General features: G+C 37.6%; 1 protein-coding gene across 1 annotated transcript in view; it reads left to right on the top strand.

The window, feature by feature from the left end:
- Nucleotides 1-17892, top strand: part of LOC140309584 (transmembrane protein 132C) — a 236508-nt gene that overhangs the window by 153840 nt on the left and 64776 nt on the right. Inside the window, exon 5 of the mRNA XM_072387505.1 lies at nucleotides 14027-14222. Coding sequence (XP_072243606.1) covers nucleotides 14027-14222 — 196 coding nt within the window. The remainder of the gene's footprint in view (nucleotides 1-14026; nucleotides 14223-17892) is intronic.

The raw sequence follows: 17892 nt of genomic DNA, 5'->3' as shown, positions 1-17892 counted from the left end.
TGTGATGTCTCTCTCTTATTCTGCTTTCCTCCCGTTTCCTCTGAGACATACAGAATCACTTGTTTCCTTCTAAAAAATGTTTCTGCATTTGAAAGTTTGAAATGATACAAAGAAAACAGTCCATAGTTTTCTGTAATGACATATCTATATAAAAAAAAATTATACTGCAGCAATATGACGTCCCCTCAGGGATTAATAAACTGAACTGAACTGAAGTTAATTAAATTGAACTGAATTTAACTAAGTCACTTCCATCAAACAATCACAGAAACGACTGTCCTTTTGTATAGTTTAGCGTGTAAATACATATTCACTGAAAAAGCCAATTAAAAAGAGAAAAAGTAGGATTTTAAATTGGTCATTTTATTTGTATTTTAATGATTCAAATTTGGGGCATGTGTGTTTATGTGGCTTCAACAACTTTTTTTTTCTAATTATGATCAACATTTTAATTTGATTACATAGAAGTTTTTTCATTCTGTGTCCCCAACTAAAAACTAAAATTGGATATCCATTTTACCAGGTATTTACATTTTACTGAGAAACTAGCCAAACTTAAGTCAGAGAAAGTCTTAACATGGCTTAATTGTCACAAATCTCTGAAACCGCTGAATGGTTTAGTGGCAAAAGGAAAGTGATAATATGATCTTTCTGTCAACATTTTTTTCAGCACCTTGCAATTTGACTCAGTGAAGAAAAAAAAGTCTGAAGCTTCTCTTGATATCGTAGTTTGTTTCGTGAACAATCAGGATGACATAAGGGTGCATGTAATTACAAAGAAATACCAGCTCCATTCTGAGGCTCCTCGCCTGGCTAAATATTCCCCCTCCTGCATCTTCCCCAGCTCTTCCTGCTGTGTGCCCCAAAAAGAATCCATAAAAAATACACATAAATACTAAAAACGACAAAGCATGATGCCTGGGAGAGTGTTTAAGTATGCATACACATGCACACACAGGTGCAGACACACACTGCCATTCTTTTAGTGAGCCTCTCTTAAAAGCATTTGCATGTTGAATATTGGTGTAAGTCTGTGTGGGGGGTCAGTGTTTGTCCCCTCGTGTGTTAGCGATGGAAAGAGAGAATGTGTAACTGTTGTTAAAATGTGGAAGGAGGGATAAAGTGTGGGGAAATTTTTCTTTTTTTTATTGGGTGAATGATAAAAGTGGAAACATGTACATGTCCATTTGTGTGTGTTGGACTGAGAGAGGATAATAATATGTTCAGCCTGGGGTGAAGGTATCAACAAGGAAGAGCAAGCAAGGATAAAAGGGGACGGAGATTTGTGTTTGTGTGTATTTAGAATGACTTGATAGGGGGTCTGTGCATGTTGGAGAAGGAAGAGACAAAGAGATGGCTGGCATAGCAGGTGTCAGAGGGAGACAGAGATGAGGGGGGTTGTGTACATGCACAGAGAACAATATTTGAAAATGAAAGATGCTAAATGAGAGTATAAGAGAAAAAGAGAGATAAATGATTGTAAGAGGGGCATAATATAGCAAGTTTTTTTAAATAGAGGTACATAGAGTGGAGACAATTTAACTAATAAACAACATTTAATACATATTTCAGGTTATAGAAAAACACACTCTGCCACTCTTCTACCACTCTGATGGCGTTTTTACATGAAACTAGAAGAAAACGAAATATCGTGTCAGTCAGACCAAGACCGGACTTTTAAAATGCATCTAGACATATTATTGAACTTAATTGAAGCACTTAAAGCCATAATAACAAAGTTACATATTTCTTATCTTCTTAGAGCAACAATTAAGTCTAAGTGTACATTAATACAGCCTAATTTCCTATTAGATTTATTCAGACATTTTTCTTTCTTTTGTCAGAAACATAAACATCATAAAGCATTTCCAGACAGTCGCGTTTTGCCAATAAATCCTGTATTTATAACCGCTAAATCATCTGACAAAATCACTATTCAAGCAAGTTAGAAAAAACATCTGTGGAATGAATTCAGGTATTTACATGTAAGATGATCTCCAGCAGAGAAAGATACAGATGGCTAAATGCTTTGAATATTTTTTCATAAAGTCCACAGCGTTGGACATACAATGATGATGGTCCAAATAAATGGTCAAGTTGTACTCTGAACAGTAGCTCTATCTAGGTGTTCATGAAACTGTAATACTGTCCCTTTTAGATAAGGTCTTCTTTTTTTAGCAAGACAATACCAAACTACAATAACCCAGTGGCTGTGCTTTTGTTACATCTGCACTGGCTGGTCAACCACAAAATTCTCTTCAGTTCCCAAAGCCTTACAGAGGTGATGCAAGACAGTGGAAAAAAAGTCGCTGTCCCAGTTTTTTTTTTTGTCGTTGTTGTCATCACAGCAAAATCAACAAAAAGATTTAAAAAAACAAAGTTTGAATTTAATAGATGGAATTATAGATCCAAGAGGTGTGTGTTGTTGGAGAAATTCTAGCAATGAACTACACAAAATTGTAATCTGTGCAGCGTTAATCGGTCTTCACAATACTGAACAATACAAATCTGATCAATATAAATATATATATATATATATATATATATATATATATATATATGTATGTATGGAGAGAGAGACTCAGTGGTGTATTTCCCAAACCTTAAAAAAAGAAAATGTACACAGAAAGAAAAGACACAAGAGCATTGTGTCAGTGTCAGAGTGTTTCTTATTGATCTTCTTACCTTCTCTCAACTTTCAACGTGAAGGTTATGTGCACTCATTTTAATGAAGAGTGAAGGGATGTTGTGCATACGACTGTCATTGGTTTGCCAGAATGCACTTTGTACAAGAGCTAAACCTGAAGTTACCTTTGGTCCTGCATATGTGAAAAGTATGCCATGATATATATGCTGGTTTGTGTGTCTGTCCTTTGTTTCTGCAAGCTCATTCCCCCAGAGTCCCCTCTGTCCTCTTAGTGACAACCTCACTGTATTCTTGACAGCCTGAATACACACTCATTTCCTCTGTCAGACACACACATACATGCATGCACAGATATACACTTACACGGATAAAGGTTCACTTTTTCCAGAGGGTTTTAGAGTCAATTTGTTATGTGTAAAACTACATTAGATTAGACAGATTGAGACAATTAGTTCACAAAAAGATTAAATGGCAGCATTTTTCAAACAAAACTCTCATCAATTTATATTAATTTCACAGCCCAGCGTTTTACTTGATAAACAATACAACTCAAAGCAATGACATTTTCTTCACATTTAACTGATAATAAAGAGCTATGAACATATGAGGGGCTGATTATTGAAGGTCTTATGTAACACAAGCAATGTATTGTCCTCAACATTAGAAAGAAATTCTGTGCACCACTTTATGGAGAGCCACCTTAATTGCTGGTCAAATAATTTAAAAAGACTTTGTTTTATCTTTTCATAACTTGAACAACATTGTATATAGGCAGCTGTAATCGAAAGTCAGCAAAAGCAATCAACATTTTACAGATACCGAAAAGATGTTGAGGATATTGTATCACAACAACATGGTTCACCAGTCCTTACTACTTGAGGCTAATTGAATTAGCATCAAAAGCATGTGATTTATTCTTATATATTCTGTATCACCAAGATCACTTGTTGAGTATTCGATACCTTATTCGCTTCAGATTTTCTTCTCTCCCTCTATATCCCCTTTGTTCTCTTGCTTGTTCTGGTGTTTGATAATTGATAGTAACCCAGATCTACTGATCAGTAACAGCTGGTCAGGGGAGGCTAACCCAGGTTAATAAGACCTAAATTGTATGTGTACTCAATGGATGTGTGTACATCAAGTGCACATTCAGGTGTTGAAATTTTGTGGGAATGGCTGATGGACTGAAAGGCAAGGGCCGAATAACGATATGCACTCTTGTGAGAACATGCACACTGTCACACATGATTCAGGGGCCATCTAAAGCCAAACTGACAGTGGCTGTCTGCGTCCATGCGTAGCATCGCTGTGTCCAGCCGTCACACCAAAGCTCACCCATGTACTCTCTATCTCACACACACACACAAACAGAAGGTAAAGGTGTGTGAAGGTTGTGACAGTGTGTTGTCAGTTTGTGGTTCCACAAGGAATTATTTTAACCAAGTCTTTAAACAAGATACATACAACCTGAGATAAAAAAACTCATCAAATATTCCTAAATGCCATTATTCATTCAACAAAAGTGTCATGTTTACAACACACCAATTATTCTGTTAGGCAGCCCAAAACCAAATGTTTAAAATAGACAAAAACATGTTAGTCTGATCGAAAGTGAAGCATTCAGAGCTGGACCAAAGAACCCAGATAATATGATAGTTGGTTTAATAACAGGCTGCTCAGCATGTAGTGGTTAGCACTGTTGCCTCATTGCAAGAACGCTACTGGACTGAAAATGAATTGGGCCTTTCTGTGCGGAGTTTGCATGTTCTCCCTGTGGGTTCCCTCCAGTTACTTCGGCTTCCCCCCACTGTCCAAAAACATGCATGCTACTTTAATTGGTGATTTTGAATTGGGCCTTGGAGTGAGAGCATGTGCAAGGTGGTTTGTCTCTGTGTTGACCCTGAGTACCTTGCCTCAAGTTCGATAGCAGTTCAGATAAGCTCCAGACCCCTCACAAAAAAAAACAAAAAAACAGTATGAAGCAGATGTGGAAAGTGGATGAATGGATTGGTTGAATTAGTCCTGGATGTTTATGCTCAGTTAGACTTCAACTGGCCTGGGTGCTATATTGATAGCTCTACAGCTCCCGTCCGAGGTTTTGACCCAGAAATAACAGAAGTCGGTATTAACAGAGATTACAAGGGAAATAGTGCATCTTTTTAAACAAACAGTAGAGCCTATAACACTTGTAAAATATACAAACCTGAAAAGCTGTCTAGTCTACTGCTTGACATGGTATTGATTTCCTGCCTGATAAATTTTTGGTTTGGCCTTTGGTGTCAACCTGAAGAAGCCCAACATTAACAAGCTCAGAGTGGCTATATTTCCATCTAGTCTTGTGGCATCAGGGATACTCGATAACTCGAGTCATCTCCTGCATACATACAATTAGATACTGGGACAAGGACACGGTCTTGTTAAATGGCCAAGTCAAACATCAACTTTAGCCCGAATCAACTGTATCTGTAAACGTACTGAGAGACCGCAAGCTGTCCAGGTACTGTGGCTGCAAAACAAGCCCAAATCATCACTTACAGATCTATCCATCCATCCACCTTGTGTGTCAGACACATACACCTACTGTCAGCCACTGGCTGTGCAGATACTGAAGGGGAAATGTTGTAAGTGACAACTTCCTCTGAGCAAAAACAGAAAAAATGTTCCATTGCCTCTTCTCTTGTTCACCTCCCATTTCTATCCTTCGTTTCCTGCCTTGAATTCTCCCAGGGGATGTTTCTTCTCTTCTTGCCAGCTGTGCATGTGTGTGTGTGTGGTTGTGTGTGTATGTTTGTTCTCCATTGTCCTTTGAATTTCCCCCTAGACCATCACTTTCCTACGGTACACTTTGATGAGACACCCTGTCCTCCCAGCACTTGCTACATGGTGTGAGTGACTGTGTGCATGTTTATGGATTGTATATGTGGGATTGTATTTGAGGGAGATGTTTCCCCCCCCTGCTTCTCTTCAGAACAAACCAGTGAGGGGGAAGCAACAGGGTTTGTATGTCAGAAGAGTCTCAAGGAGCTGAGGCCCTCTGAAAACAACATTCGAGAGAAAAGTAGAATTATTTTTCAGAATCACCCATGATCCTCACGTTTATTTTAAATGTTATTAGTAATCAGTGACAACTCATAGATTGGTCCTTGACTGAGTGTCCAGTTCTACTATATGGCACGACTTTTGGAGGCGTCGCAAGATTTGTGTGTCCTTGAGTTTTCTCCTGGATCAGAGCGCCAAGTCTTGTATTTCCCCAAAGCCACGAATGACTACCATGCAATCAGAGACGCATAAATTGTGAGACAGACATTCCCACAAAAGTTGAAAGAAAGGAAGTTGGGAAAACGGCAAACCTACTGAATTCATGTTATACATATATATTATATATATGATTCTCTTGTAGTTTTCAGTTTTCCCCTGTCTCCATCTCATTTAAAAGATATCAGCTGTACGACTGATCCAACAGAAAATGTAAGTAAATGGGCTTGTCCATTTGCTGATAAAATAGTAACGAGGCATATCAAACCAAACAGGATTCATCCTCTGGGAGCTAAAAATGTTCTTGGCGATACCTCTAATGGTTGTTATGAACCAAACAACCCAGCTATTGCCTTTAAAAGAGCAATGCCACGAGGATGGCCTAAAATACAGAGAAACAAAATGGAAACAAACAGGTAAAGAGACAGAAAGGTTATTAAAAGTAAGGGCTGAATAGGGAAACCACTAACCCAATTTTATCTGTTTTGTTTAATTGATGGCTAAACAGATAAAGAGGCAAAAGCAAGTCAATCATTTTCCCTAATCAGCTCTGAGACTCCAGAAGTGCCAAACTAGTTACACACTAAAGTGAGTCTAACCAGCACATCTCGGAAGACACTCACTGCTGGCAGAACTTTATCTTTTTTATCTAGGTTTATGGGCTAAGCCACGGCAGCATCCCCAGACAGCAAGACATTCACTTTCAAAAAGATGTGTAGCTGTCTGTTTCGTTGTACATTAAGCTGTCATTGACTAAGAAAGGAATACAAAATAAAGGCCTGTCCTCAGATGCTCAAACCATTTGAAGTATTCAAGGTGTTGTTTTGTTGTGGATTTTGTTAATTTATGCTCTTTGGTGTAGCAAAATTTCTTCATCCTTTCTTATAAGCTTTAGCCTTAGATTGTTTTTTTTTTTAAATATAAGATTACATATTTTGATTGTGAGGGTTTCCCCCAACTTTGCAACATTTTACATTCACAAAAAGCTATGTAAAATCCTTAATGTCCAAAGTCCCACCAAAAAGAGTTATTATCCCTTACAACAAATAGAGCTACTTATTTTTTCATCCTGAACTTAATGGTGTCACTATAACAATTATTTGCGTAATGTCTGGTGGCTAGGTTGGTGTGCTTCAAACAGAGAATGGGTAAATGGCATATCTGCCTAATCTGCTGAGCAAAGATGTAAAGATGGATGAAAAAGAAGAAAAACAGGTCAAAACGTCAATGCATTAACTATCCATCTGTGACTCTGACAAATATTATGTATTATCACCAAAGGATAAACTAAATTGTAGTTGTTTGAATAAAAAAAAAATCCCATAACAAAAAAATTCAATATTTCTTGCTTGAAATCACAAGGAAACATTAATCTATTCAATAATCTAATTTGGAATATAGTGAGAAGGATCATTACTCATTTTCTCAGGCCTTGCTAACTCACAATGAGTGAGAAGGAGTTATGTAATGGTGTCTTTTTCCAAAATGTTACTCTTATAGACTCAAACCAAAACCTAATTTTGGCCTTAATTTGTAGAGTTGACCTTAACAAAGAGTTGATTTGACCAGAACCAGACTTTTGAAATGTTTGTATATGTGTTAGCCTGACCAAAATTGCATGAAGTAAAATATAGCCCTCAGGGCTCCACACATACTACAATCACATATTTTTGCATCCTTTTTGTAAAAAGGGTAGAGAAAAAGTGTATATTAACCCTTTCATGCACGACGTCCACTTGAGTGGATGGAATTAAAAATGTTGTTTTATCATAATAAATGTTTTTGGGTTTTTTTTGTCAAAGTTGCACATAGGCCACTAAAGTGGACGTTAAAGCATTATGTTTTATGTTTCTGTTTCTCAGATGCACCATGCCCATTCCATGTGACATTGCAGTAACTCCTTAAATAATTGGTGTAAAAAAAAAAAATAATTTGTTCTCTTTATGTCTAAAGATAAATAAAAACACTTGGGGAAAAAATTCCTGACTGAGGCTTTCAAAATTTGTGCATGAAATGGTGAATAAAGCCAAATTTAGAAATAAAGCTGCTCTCATTCACATTTTTTTCTATTTCCTTTGTCAAAAGGCTAAATGACTGAAAATCAGTCCATTAAGACTATTTCTCAACTCACAGTCACTTAAAGTATTTTAATCAAGACTGTCATTTTGCTCTAATAAAATCCTTATTTCAAAACCATAACGTCATTTAAGAAACTCACCATTCAAGTAACCTAAAGACAACATCTAGGCAGTCAATTAATCTATACCTACATGTATGTTGTTTTCTCACACAGAGGAAATTACAGGTATCAGAATTGTTACTTGTTTTTTCACACAGTCCAAAGTGCTGAAGCATCAAACATACTTTGTTTAACAACTTGATTCCCTTCTTGTGCATGTATACTGGGACAAGGACAATGGTCACATTAAATGGCCAGCTGTAACCATAGCTCCACTCAACTCTGTTTGGGTCTGCAGCATGTCCTTTTAAGATTCATGACACTTCTAGATACCCATTGCAGCCAAGATCTGCAGACATCAGAAGTCAGCATGGGTCAAATCATGCATCAAATGTTCCATAGAAATGATGTAAGATAGGTACAGAATTGATTTTCTTTCATCTAAATGTCCCTCTCTTCCTCACTTTCTAAACTATCATATCACTCTTCACCGTGATGTCTTCTTGAATTTGGTCAGTTATAGACTTAAACATCATTCAAACTTTACAACTCAAATTTCTATTCATCATTGAACCACTTGTTCATAAAAGCCTTGTTGAACCATGTCTAACCCTGGATATGATGGGTGGTGTTAAACCCACTACGATGACACATTTTGACCCAGTCAGGTCGACACTGTAAACTTACACCCTTGTGTCAGTAACAGGGATAATAGCTGGACGTCAGAAATGCCATAAGAAAAGCAATCTCATAGGTGGTGAGAGTGTGAACTTCTGTATCAGTTTTGTTTGGTTGGTTTTGAGTGTTGGAGAGCAAGGCTCTGGTGTGTGTACGTGTAAGTGTGCCTGTGTAAGTTTATGCACAAGAGGACAGTGGAATATTGTTTTGGAGCCTTGTGGTTTGGACGAAGCTAACACCTGAATGAACCTGTCACTGCAGACACATTGCTTTTTCAGCTCCAGTGATTACACTGCACCCAAACACATTCAACATTTTTGGATAGCTGTGTGTACACGCGTCTGTATCAGTGTGCATCCAAGATAGTGAGAGAAGTGTGTTGCTTGTGCATTGCCTGTGCACATGTGTCTATGAGAGTAGGACAGACAGGAACAGAAAGTGAGAGTGACAGAGCATCGTGTCTCAGAGTGTATGTGTCTAAACCTATACAGTGTAAGTAGTTTCTCCTTGTAATATAAAAAATTGGGCTTGTGCTACTGTGTCCTTTCGGGTTACAGAAGAAGTGATATTGATGGTTACACATAAATGTTCACACATAGGGCATTGTGGACCATCATGATCTCCAAAAAAAACCCCAAAAAGTCAGAAATTTGAGAGAGAATATATTCTCTTTTTATCTTTTCCCTACCTGTGCTACTGTGTAATCACCACCAACTGTGCTTTACACATGCCCAGACAACCTCTTAAAATAGATCACTTGGCTGGGTCTAGATTTTGCATTGGATGCCACTTCTGACCCATTCATCTGGATCAGTATAAAGATTGAGCTGGCTTTTGCATCTCAAATTGATTAGTTAGTTCATTGCTATTTTTTTGTTTAGATTAATACTATAATATGGTTTTGTTTTCCCATCAGCATAGAACACATTAGTGTGTCTTAGAGTCTTTGTGAAAATAACTTTTTTATAACGGTTTAAACATAGCTTGTCCCTGAAAGTCACCTGCATGCCAGTCTTTTGCCTGCCAATCATTGAATAAATTGAATTGGTCAGTCTTGAAGGTAATTTAAAGCTTGTCATTTCAAGCAAAATTATCACAAAATTGATGACCCATCCCAATCACTGGGAGTATACTGAGGCTAAGTGCAGGTAATTCTAAGAAAGAAAAAACATGATCCACACAGCTCTGTTTACAAAAAAAGTCCATAGAAAAAAAGAAAAAAAAACACAAAATCAGAACCAAAGTTCCACAGTGACAGCTGACTGCATAACCACACTGGACAAGAGGTAGTAGTTGCCTCATTATCGTCCTGACAACTCAATTCAAAGATGTCAAACTCTGCCAAACGCTATTTCTCCACAGCAGCATCACCAATATCTTGCTAGCGTCTCCTATTGCCATGTCAACAAAGAATAATGATAAGCAATCTGACAATGGGAGCCAAAGCCCCAGTTTTCCAGTCACACAGAGACATTACAGTGCCTCCACTAGTGGAATGATTTTTTTTTTTTTTTAGAAATCTTTGCGCCGCCGTTAAAGGTGTGCTTATAGTTACAGGTTTACGTTTCATAATTCCTCTGGGTTTTTTTTTTGGTTTTTTTTAAGAGTCAGCTTCTTTTGTTTAAGTCTGTCTCAGTAGGAGAGCGTGAATTTATTTTGTAATCGTTCATAGCCTGTTTTGTTTTCCTCCTGGCGTGGAGAGTTTTTCTTGGATAATTTTCATAGCTGCACAGTCGTCAACCATAGTTACTGAAGAGAGTGCATTAGGAGTTTCACAGCCCTCTTGCTTTGCTCTGTCTGGAGATCCTCAACCTGCTGTTTATATAAAACATTATTGCCTTTAAAACAACCCTGCATTTGTGTCCTGTGGCCTTGACAGTTATGTGGACAATAGGCACAAACAAATAGAAGAATCTGTGGTTATCGAAACACAGATGCACGTGTGTGCATGGCATAACCTTCCATCAAATGAATAATACAGTAAGCAGACCAAAGAATATGCATAAACATGTAATGGGATATAGCCCTCCACCAACCATTTCATGGCAGCTTTTAACCCCTCCAGCTCTGAGCCCAATTTCACCCACTGTCTTGGTTTGAAAAATACCTAAATGTAGACAAATGGCAGAGGAGAGCATGACTGAGACACAGGATCATAAGGCACCTGCTGCAAAGCTCTCCTTAAGTGGAAAACTTTTCTTGGGGTCCCAAGCTGTAGCAGCTCAGGCAGTTGCCACAAGCCACAGAAATCCCTGATGTCAGAGCTTTGGGAGATAAAAACAAGAGCAAAGGGAATCTCCCTCGAGTCCAACCCACGGTCTTTTGCTGTGTGTCTCTCTTCCTCACTTTCACTTGTCTGTGTCAGTTACTTAAAGCAAATGTGCCTGAAGAACTGCTCATGTCCAAACCAAGACTGAAAGTTTCTTAATAAAAATAATAAGTTTACGTTTAATGATCACAATTAGCTTTTTATTTTTATTTTTTGTCAAATTTACATATGTTTGCCTAAGTTTTTGATAATGATCCCACATTGTCAAAGCAGCGTTCCTTAATAACCTCTCACAACAATCTCACTAATGTAAACATTAATCAAACTCGTGATTTAGAGACAACAATAATCATTTTAATGTCTGAACTGTGCTCTTTAACCTCAACAACTGCATAATTATGCAGTGCAATCTTCCTCTTAAGGCCTGAAAGTTGACAGAACCTGCCAGGCTTGGCTCTTGTTAAAGACATTTTGTACTGTGTTCTTTAATGCTTTAGTTGATTTAGTTATTTTCAAATTAAAGAAATGTGCTCCCATTCTCTTCCCCCTTGGCAGCAATAGAATAACAGCCTGCCATTGCTAACAACCAGTAACGCATGGAATACAGCAAAGACTGACTAAAGAAGAGCAGAAGTTGTATATATGTGCATTTGCTGGAACAGTACAACCCAGGATCATTGTGCCTGCACAGAGCTCTAAAAGTTGAGGGTTTACCAGCTACTTTCATCTAGGAAAGAGTGGGGACGACATGATGATGATGGAGTGTGATTTGGTAATACTCTTTCTGCACTATTGCAGGTGTACATGTTAAAAGTCCAGTGTGTGGCATGTAGTGACATCAAAGTATCATGAATTGCAAATTGCAACTGAATACCTTCAACCTCATCCTGCTGGACTGTAGGAAAAAAAACAAGTCCCTCTCTAGAATGAATGTTTATTTGGTTTATTCTGGGTTACTGTAGTAACATGGTGGTGCAAGGAGGAGGACTTACAACATCTTTGAATATATATTGCTTGTTCTCGGGTAATGAAAACATTTGTTTTCTACGTTAACCTGACTTGACACAAATGAAAAAATAGTAATACATTTTGTGTCATATTTCTATCAATATTTCACCCAAATATTACACACTGAAAGTTTAAAGATTTAGAAAGGATTGACTTCACATTATTGGCTTCCAGGGAACTGAGGGCTAAGTAAAATTGTGGTTATCCTTCACTGTAGTATGTAGCCGTAAGAACATTGCTGCACTATCTGTGTCCTAAAACAGCAACATTTCTCTTTAAAGAGAGAATGTTAGGTGATGAGGTGAGGTTGGGTCTTATAAGAGACAGAGAGGAAGGTGGAGAGGTAGAGATACATGGCAAAGAATCAAGCATGATGGGGGACTTGAAAGAGGTCAAGGGGATCTGACGCCCATCAGTTTTCCTCCCTTAATCTAGCTCTGCAACACATCGGTCACTCTATCTTCCCAGACACACACACACGCACGTTCACACACACACAAACACTCTCCCCCTCGCTTGCAGTACAGTACACAGACACAGCAGATATTACAGACACTCAGCTATTGGCTATGTCATGACCTTTATCCCCTTATATATTTGTGTCTCCACATGAAGCTGACAGCTTTAAAATGCTGAAAATCAATTTACAGCTGTTTACATTTTTTTTTCTTTAAACTCAGGTTCCACCAGCTGCTCTGTGTGTGTGTGTGTGTGTGTGTGTGTGTGTGTGTGTGTTGTGAAGTGGGGTAGCAACAAGAACAGGACAGATCTTTTGTTTCTTAGGTGGAGACAACAAACAGCAGAAAAATCTGGTTACTAAACAGTATGTAGATTATTGTCTTTCTTGTTGTTGTGAAACGGTTAAATGTGATCTGTGTTGAATGTTTACCTTTGCCACTTTCTGTGAACTATAAGCAGGTATTTTTCACAACTTTCTTGATCACAGAAAATTATCTATTACATTCAGATTTTTTTTTGTCAGATTTGTTTTGTTCAGCATGTTTTTTATTTAAGAAATGATGTATATGTTTGGTATTAAACTGGCATTAGCAGTTTATTTTCTTGGTGTTGACATTTGATTTTTCGGAAGACTTTTCAGTCATTCATTTAGAGATTGATTCTGAATCTGTCCACAAACCTCACTACTGGGGATGAACCCCCCCAGCACAGCACAGAGAGGGAGAGGCAAATGATTTCTGCCCTGACAAATGATAGAACGTGATGTAATTCAAAGAGGCAGCAGATAGAATCTGGATATCTGACAAGCAAAACAGCAAAGAAGGTAATGACAATCTGCAAAGCTGAAAAGGTGTGATGTGCAGCAAGAACTCAAGATGTAAAAATGAAAGACATGATTCTTTACAGGTGAGTCAGGATATGAATCAAGAAATAGAGGGGAAAATATTTATTTTAAGATAACATAGTTTTCCAGGTAAAATATTTGAACTGAAATACTGAGATGTTGGATACACATAAATCATAATATCCAGAGTTCATTAATTTTTTACCAGAAAGCAAGTAAGAAAGCAGGGCACAAGTCAGTATGAATCCATTAAATGTTAAAGGATAAACCTTTTTAGAGTTACACTTGGACCACAACTTGGTCTTTAGTTATTTCTGATTCATAAAAGATCCAAAAACACTCACACATTTAATGCATGGGTACTGTTTATTCCATTTAATGGAGTTTCACGTCTCCAGGTTGGCCCAGTAGTTAAACTGGTCACAGTGTAAGTGAAACCAACATGAGTGCACGTCTAAAATCATATGCAATGCTACTTATTGCACTGTCCAATACTTTATTTTTGTGTATGTCAATGTCTGTCCTGAATACAGATGCATTTGTCATAAGAAGTTCAAATTAAGACAAACAAATTATGCTGCTGTTTAATAACCTTTAAGTGTGTCATCATATTAGGTACCAACAAAACATCCGACAAAGACAACAAAAATTTAAAGTCTCTCTGTCGACCTCTCTTTGTCTTTATAGATTGGAAAGCCCCTCATATGAGGTGATGCAGCTGGACTTTGAGGTGGATAATGTGATTAACCTGGTGCCAACCCAGACTTTACACTGGACAGTGGAATACCCAGCTGGCACACAGACATCTTCCAGACAAACAGAGAAAGTCTCACACCTCTACATCAGCAATGCTGACATACAGGGCATTGTACCGCTGGCCGAGGTAAGGGATAACTCGTCAGATGTGAAGAGATATGAATATCTGGGATCACACATATTGGCAGCAGCTCACATTTCTTTTGCTGAAATGGACTAAATTTTTTTATTCCATTTCTTCCCTCCTAACCTTGTTGCTGACATGTTCAACCTGCCCCATTCCTCCAGGGTGATCAAAGCTGTAAAGGTCACCTTGTTTACCCCCTCCTGCTGTTACAAGTCTCCTGGACACACACATACACACACACACACACAGCAGGGTTTCACCCTCGCAGGTTTCAAAATAACAAGCAGCCTCACGATTATATGGACACACAACCATGCAGTTTGACAAGTTGACACAGACTCACACATTTAATTGCAGTCAAAGTCACTGACACACATTCATGGACAAATGCATCCTCTTTATATATGTCATCCTGGCAGGTGTCATTCATGTGGAAAGATGTACAAAAATCAAGTAGATCCACAGCTTAACTTGTGTGTATACACACTGAAAGAAACAAGCTGAAACCCTGTCTACACATGGTCTTCTTTCATGGTCTTCAGAACTGGTTCTGAAAAAATAAATATATATATATATATATATATATATATTGTCTGAAGCAGAGGTGTTGCAATACACTGGTATTATAACCTTAGTATTAAAAAAAACAACAACATTGTTATTGTGTTTATAATGCACATATGATGAGGTTATAGGTGATCCACTGCCACTTACTACCAGGTTGACACTCCAACATAGTAGAGAGTGGTATTTTATCTTAACGCAGGATGCCTTCATTAAATGTGAGAGAAGAGGAGCGGAAGTAGTTATCTCTGTTGACACTTCAACAAAACCTGCGTGTGTGTGTCTTATCGATGGAGATAAGACAAGAGCAAGACTCTTTAACAGCAACTAAAGAATAGTTACCTCAGCAGTGGTTTTTTTGGGGGGATTTGTAAAATAGCAGGGTGTTGGGATTCTGCAGGGAATGCTGATCAATAGTTAGTATCTAATCTTGAATTAGTGCTTTTATTCTCCCTGATTATGTATCCGGCAGCTTTAAAGAATACTATGTGAAACAATGAATTAGAAAATAAAAGCACACCCCTAATGGGGAAAAACATTCAACACGTCCCGTGCTGCTGGTTATGTTATAGACATACAATTAAATACCATTTGAATTAAAGACTACTGGTCTCAAAAGAGATTACAAATACTAAAGAAAGAAGTGTAAGATGCAAGATTGAGTATTCTTATTTTTAATGAGTAAAGAACCATGAAAACATAACTTGTAAGATCTGATAAAATCTGAATCTTTTTAGATAATCTAATTATAACTAATCAGCTATATGACCACCATTACATCAAACATTTACAACCCAAAACCTCAATACTGTTTTAAGTAAACCAACCAAGAGTTTTGGGGAAAAGATGAGTAGGATGATGTTTTTCAAAATGCTCCTAGTTCTGTTACCACTGAGGTAGAGCCAATGTGCTCTGATAGCCTTCCGTCAAACAGCAAAGCCCCAGTGACAAACCAGTTTCTCTCAAGGTTTCTGCTCTTTCTGCCTAGCTTATTTGAATGCCTTGCACAGACTGCTTAGGTAGACAATAAACAGAAAGTGGGCAAATTATTCATCCTGGGGACACTTACCCTTAATGTCACATTTTCTGTTGTGGAATGTACCCACCAAGAAAGTGCTACTTTCTCTTATTGCACCAAAGTCTTGACACTGCAATTGGTTTCAGTTATGAATAACTTTTCTTTCTGTATTTATTTACACTTCAATTTGAACAAAATCTTAGAGAAACCTGTATTCTATTAGACAATTAATTTTAGACATTATTGCCAAAAATATCTATATTATTTAGAGGGGGACATCTTCCAGTTACCTTTCAACATTTACTAATTTACAACTGTTCTGATGAAAAAAATGCATCACCTGTACTTTACTAAATGTTAATTCAACAAACTGCCTGGACAAACAAGCAAACTATCCCACCTATCTTTGTGCACACATATCTACTCAGCCAATTTTAAATTTTCTTCCTCCATCTCTGTTTTACCTTTCTCCTTAGGTAAAAGCATCAAAATGGCCGCTATTACAATCCATTTTGGCTTCCTGATTTGTTTACCAGAGCTACTGACCAGGTGTTGATTATTGGTTGGTTGTTTAAGGTGTCAGCCACTGAGAGGGGTCATTGTGATAGGTCACCGAGATGAAAGCTTCAGGTTTTCTGTGTCTTTCAGAGGAGGAAGGGTAACGGAGTATGATTATGAGGAGGAAGTGCATCTTCAAAGAGAGACAGATACAGAAGCTTTCAAATAGTACAAACGCAACTATGTTGGAAAATGTTGGATCTTTCTTAGAGCTGTTTAAATTGACTTAAAAGCTAAAAGTCACTCGTAATTGTATATGTGCCAGTTTTGATACTATCTTTCGGCTTCATCTCTTTGGGTGATTCCCCTCCACCTCAGCCATCAACTATCAGCTCCTAATTCAGAAGTCAGCTCATCAATAGTGCTGCGATAGTGCAGCATTTATTTATTTTTTCTTTTAAAGCATCAATGAAAATCAGAATATTATCTGTGATGTATCAGATGTTTTAACATTTTAATAGAAATTCCACATATAAATTCTGGTCTCTTGGCTGAGCTGCAAAGAAAGAAGCCATCTCTAGGAAACAAGGGATTGTTAGCTGTAATTTGTCTCCCATGGGGGTTAAAAAATTGGTTTCATCTCTTAGCGTGGAGATGAGAGGCAATGATGGAAGGTGGAGGAGTTGTTAGGGAGAGAGGAACTAGAGAAAAAAAAGTAAGCCATAGAGAGACAGAACCACACACTGATAGGGATTTATAGATTGAATTTAATAGAGATTTAATTTGACACTGTTAAGATGACAGTAGTCAGTAACATATTTTTAACAATTTCTGCAGCAAAACAAAAATTAAAGAAAGAAATGTACAGTGATGTTGGCTGCAAATAGCTGGGTTTTTTTAAGTCACCATCAAAATATCGATAAACTGTCATCCGTGCTTCTTTCCTACTTAGACTATTTATACACCAAGTCTGAGTCTTGCAGTTCTTCTGCTACATCCACCTTTCCTGGTTTTATTGAATTAGAAATTCACACCATTCACATCGTCTATAGGCAGATAATCTACCACCTACACCACTGTTGGTTATGTTTTTCTTGGTTATTTTTCCTTACTGCTATAATCACTGGACTGAGAAGTAAATTTTAATTTCACATGGTATTCAAAAATTCTGCCAACGACATGAACATCTCAAACAAATTGTTGATTGACCACTTCCATGGGCTGAACAGTCAGTGTTTGTGTAAGGGTGCTTAGCTGAGTACAGAATGAAAAAGCTGCACAGACAGAATTGGACAATTCAAAAGCTGCACAAGTAGAGTCCCATCCTATGAGTACGTTGAATCCCATGAACTGACATGGTGGATATAAGCCAGAATCAACATGTATGCTTTGTGGAAGTTATTGTGGTATTGTCAATGCGCTGAAAGAAACCATAAAATGCAGCAGTACCAGTTAATAGTCTTGACAATTCTACTCATAGAAAATTAATAAATATGTTTATGTTGAAAGATTTTTACATGGATTTTATTTCTCTTTTAAATGCTAATTTCCTCAACAACTCTCCCCATCTCTACTCCTCACACCCTCCAT

Source organism: Leuresthes tenuis, unplaced genomic scaffold, assembly GCF_036924035.1.
Source record: "Leuresthes tenuis unplaced genomic scaffold, fLeuTen1.0.hap1 SCAF_6, whole genome shotgun sequence".
Taxonomy (NCBI): domain Eukaryota; kingdom Metazoa; phylum Chordata; class Actinopteri; order Atheriniformes; family Atherinopsidae; genus Leuresthes; species Leuresthes tenuis.
This window is presented reverse-complemented; position numbering and strand designations above follow the sequence as displayed.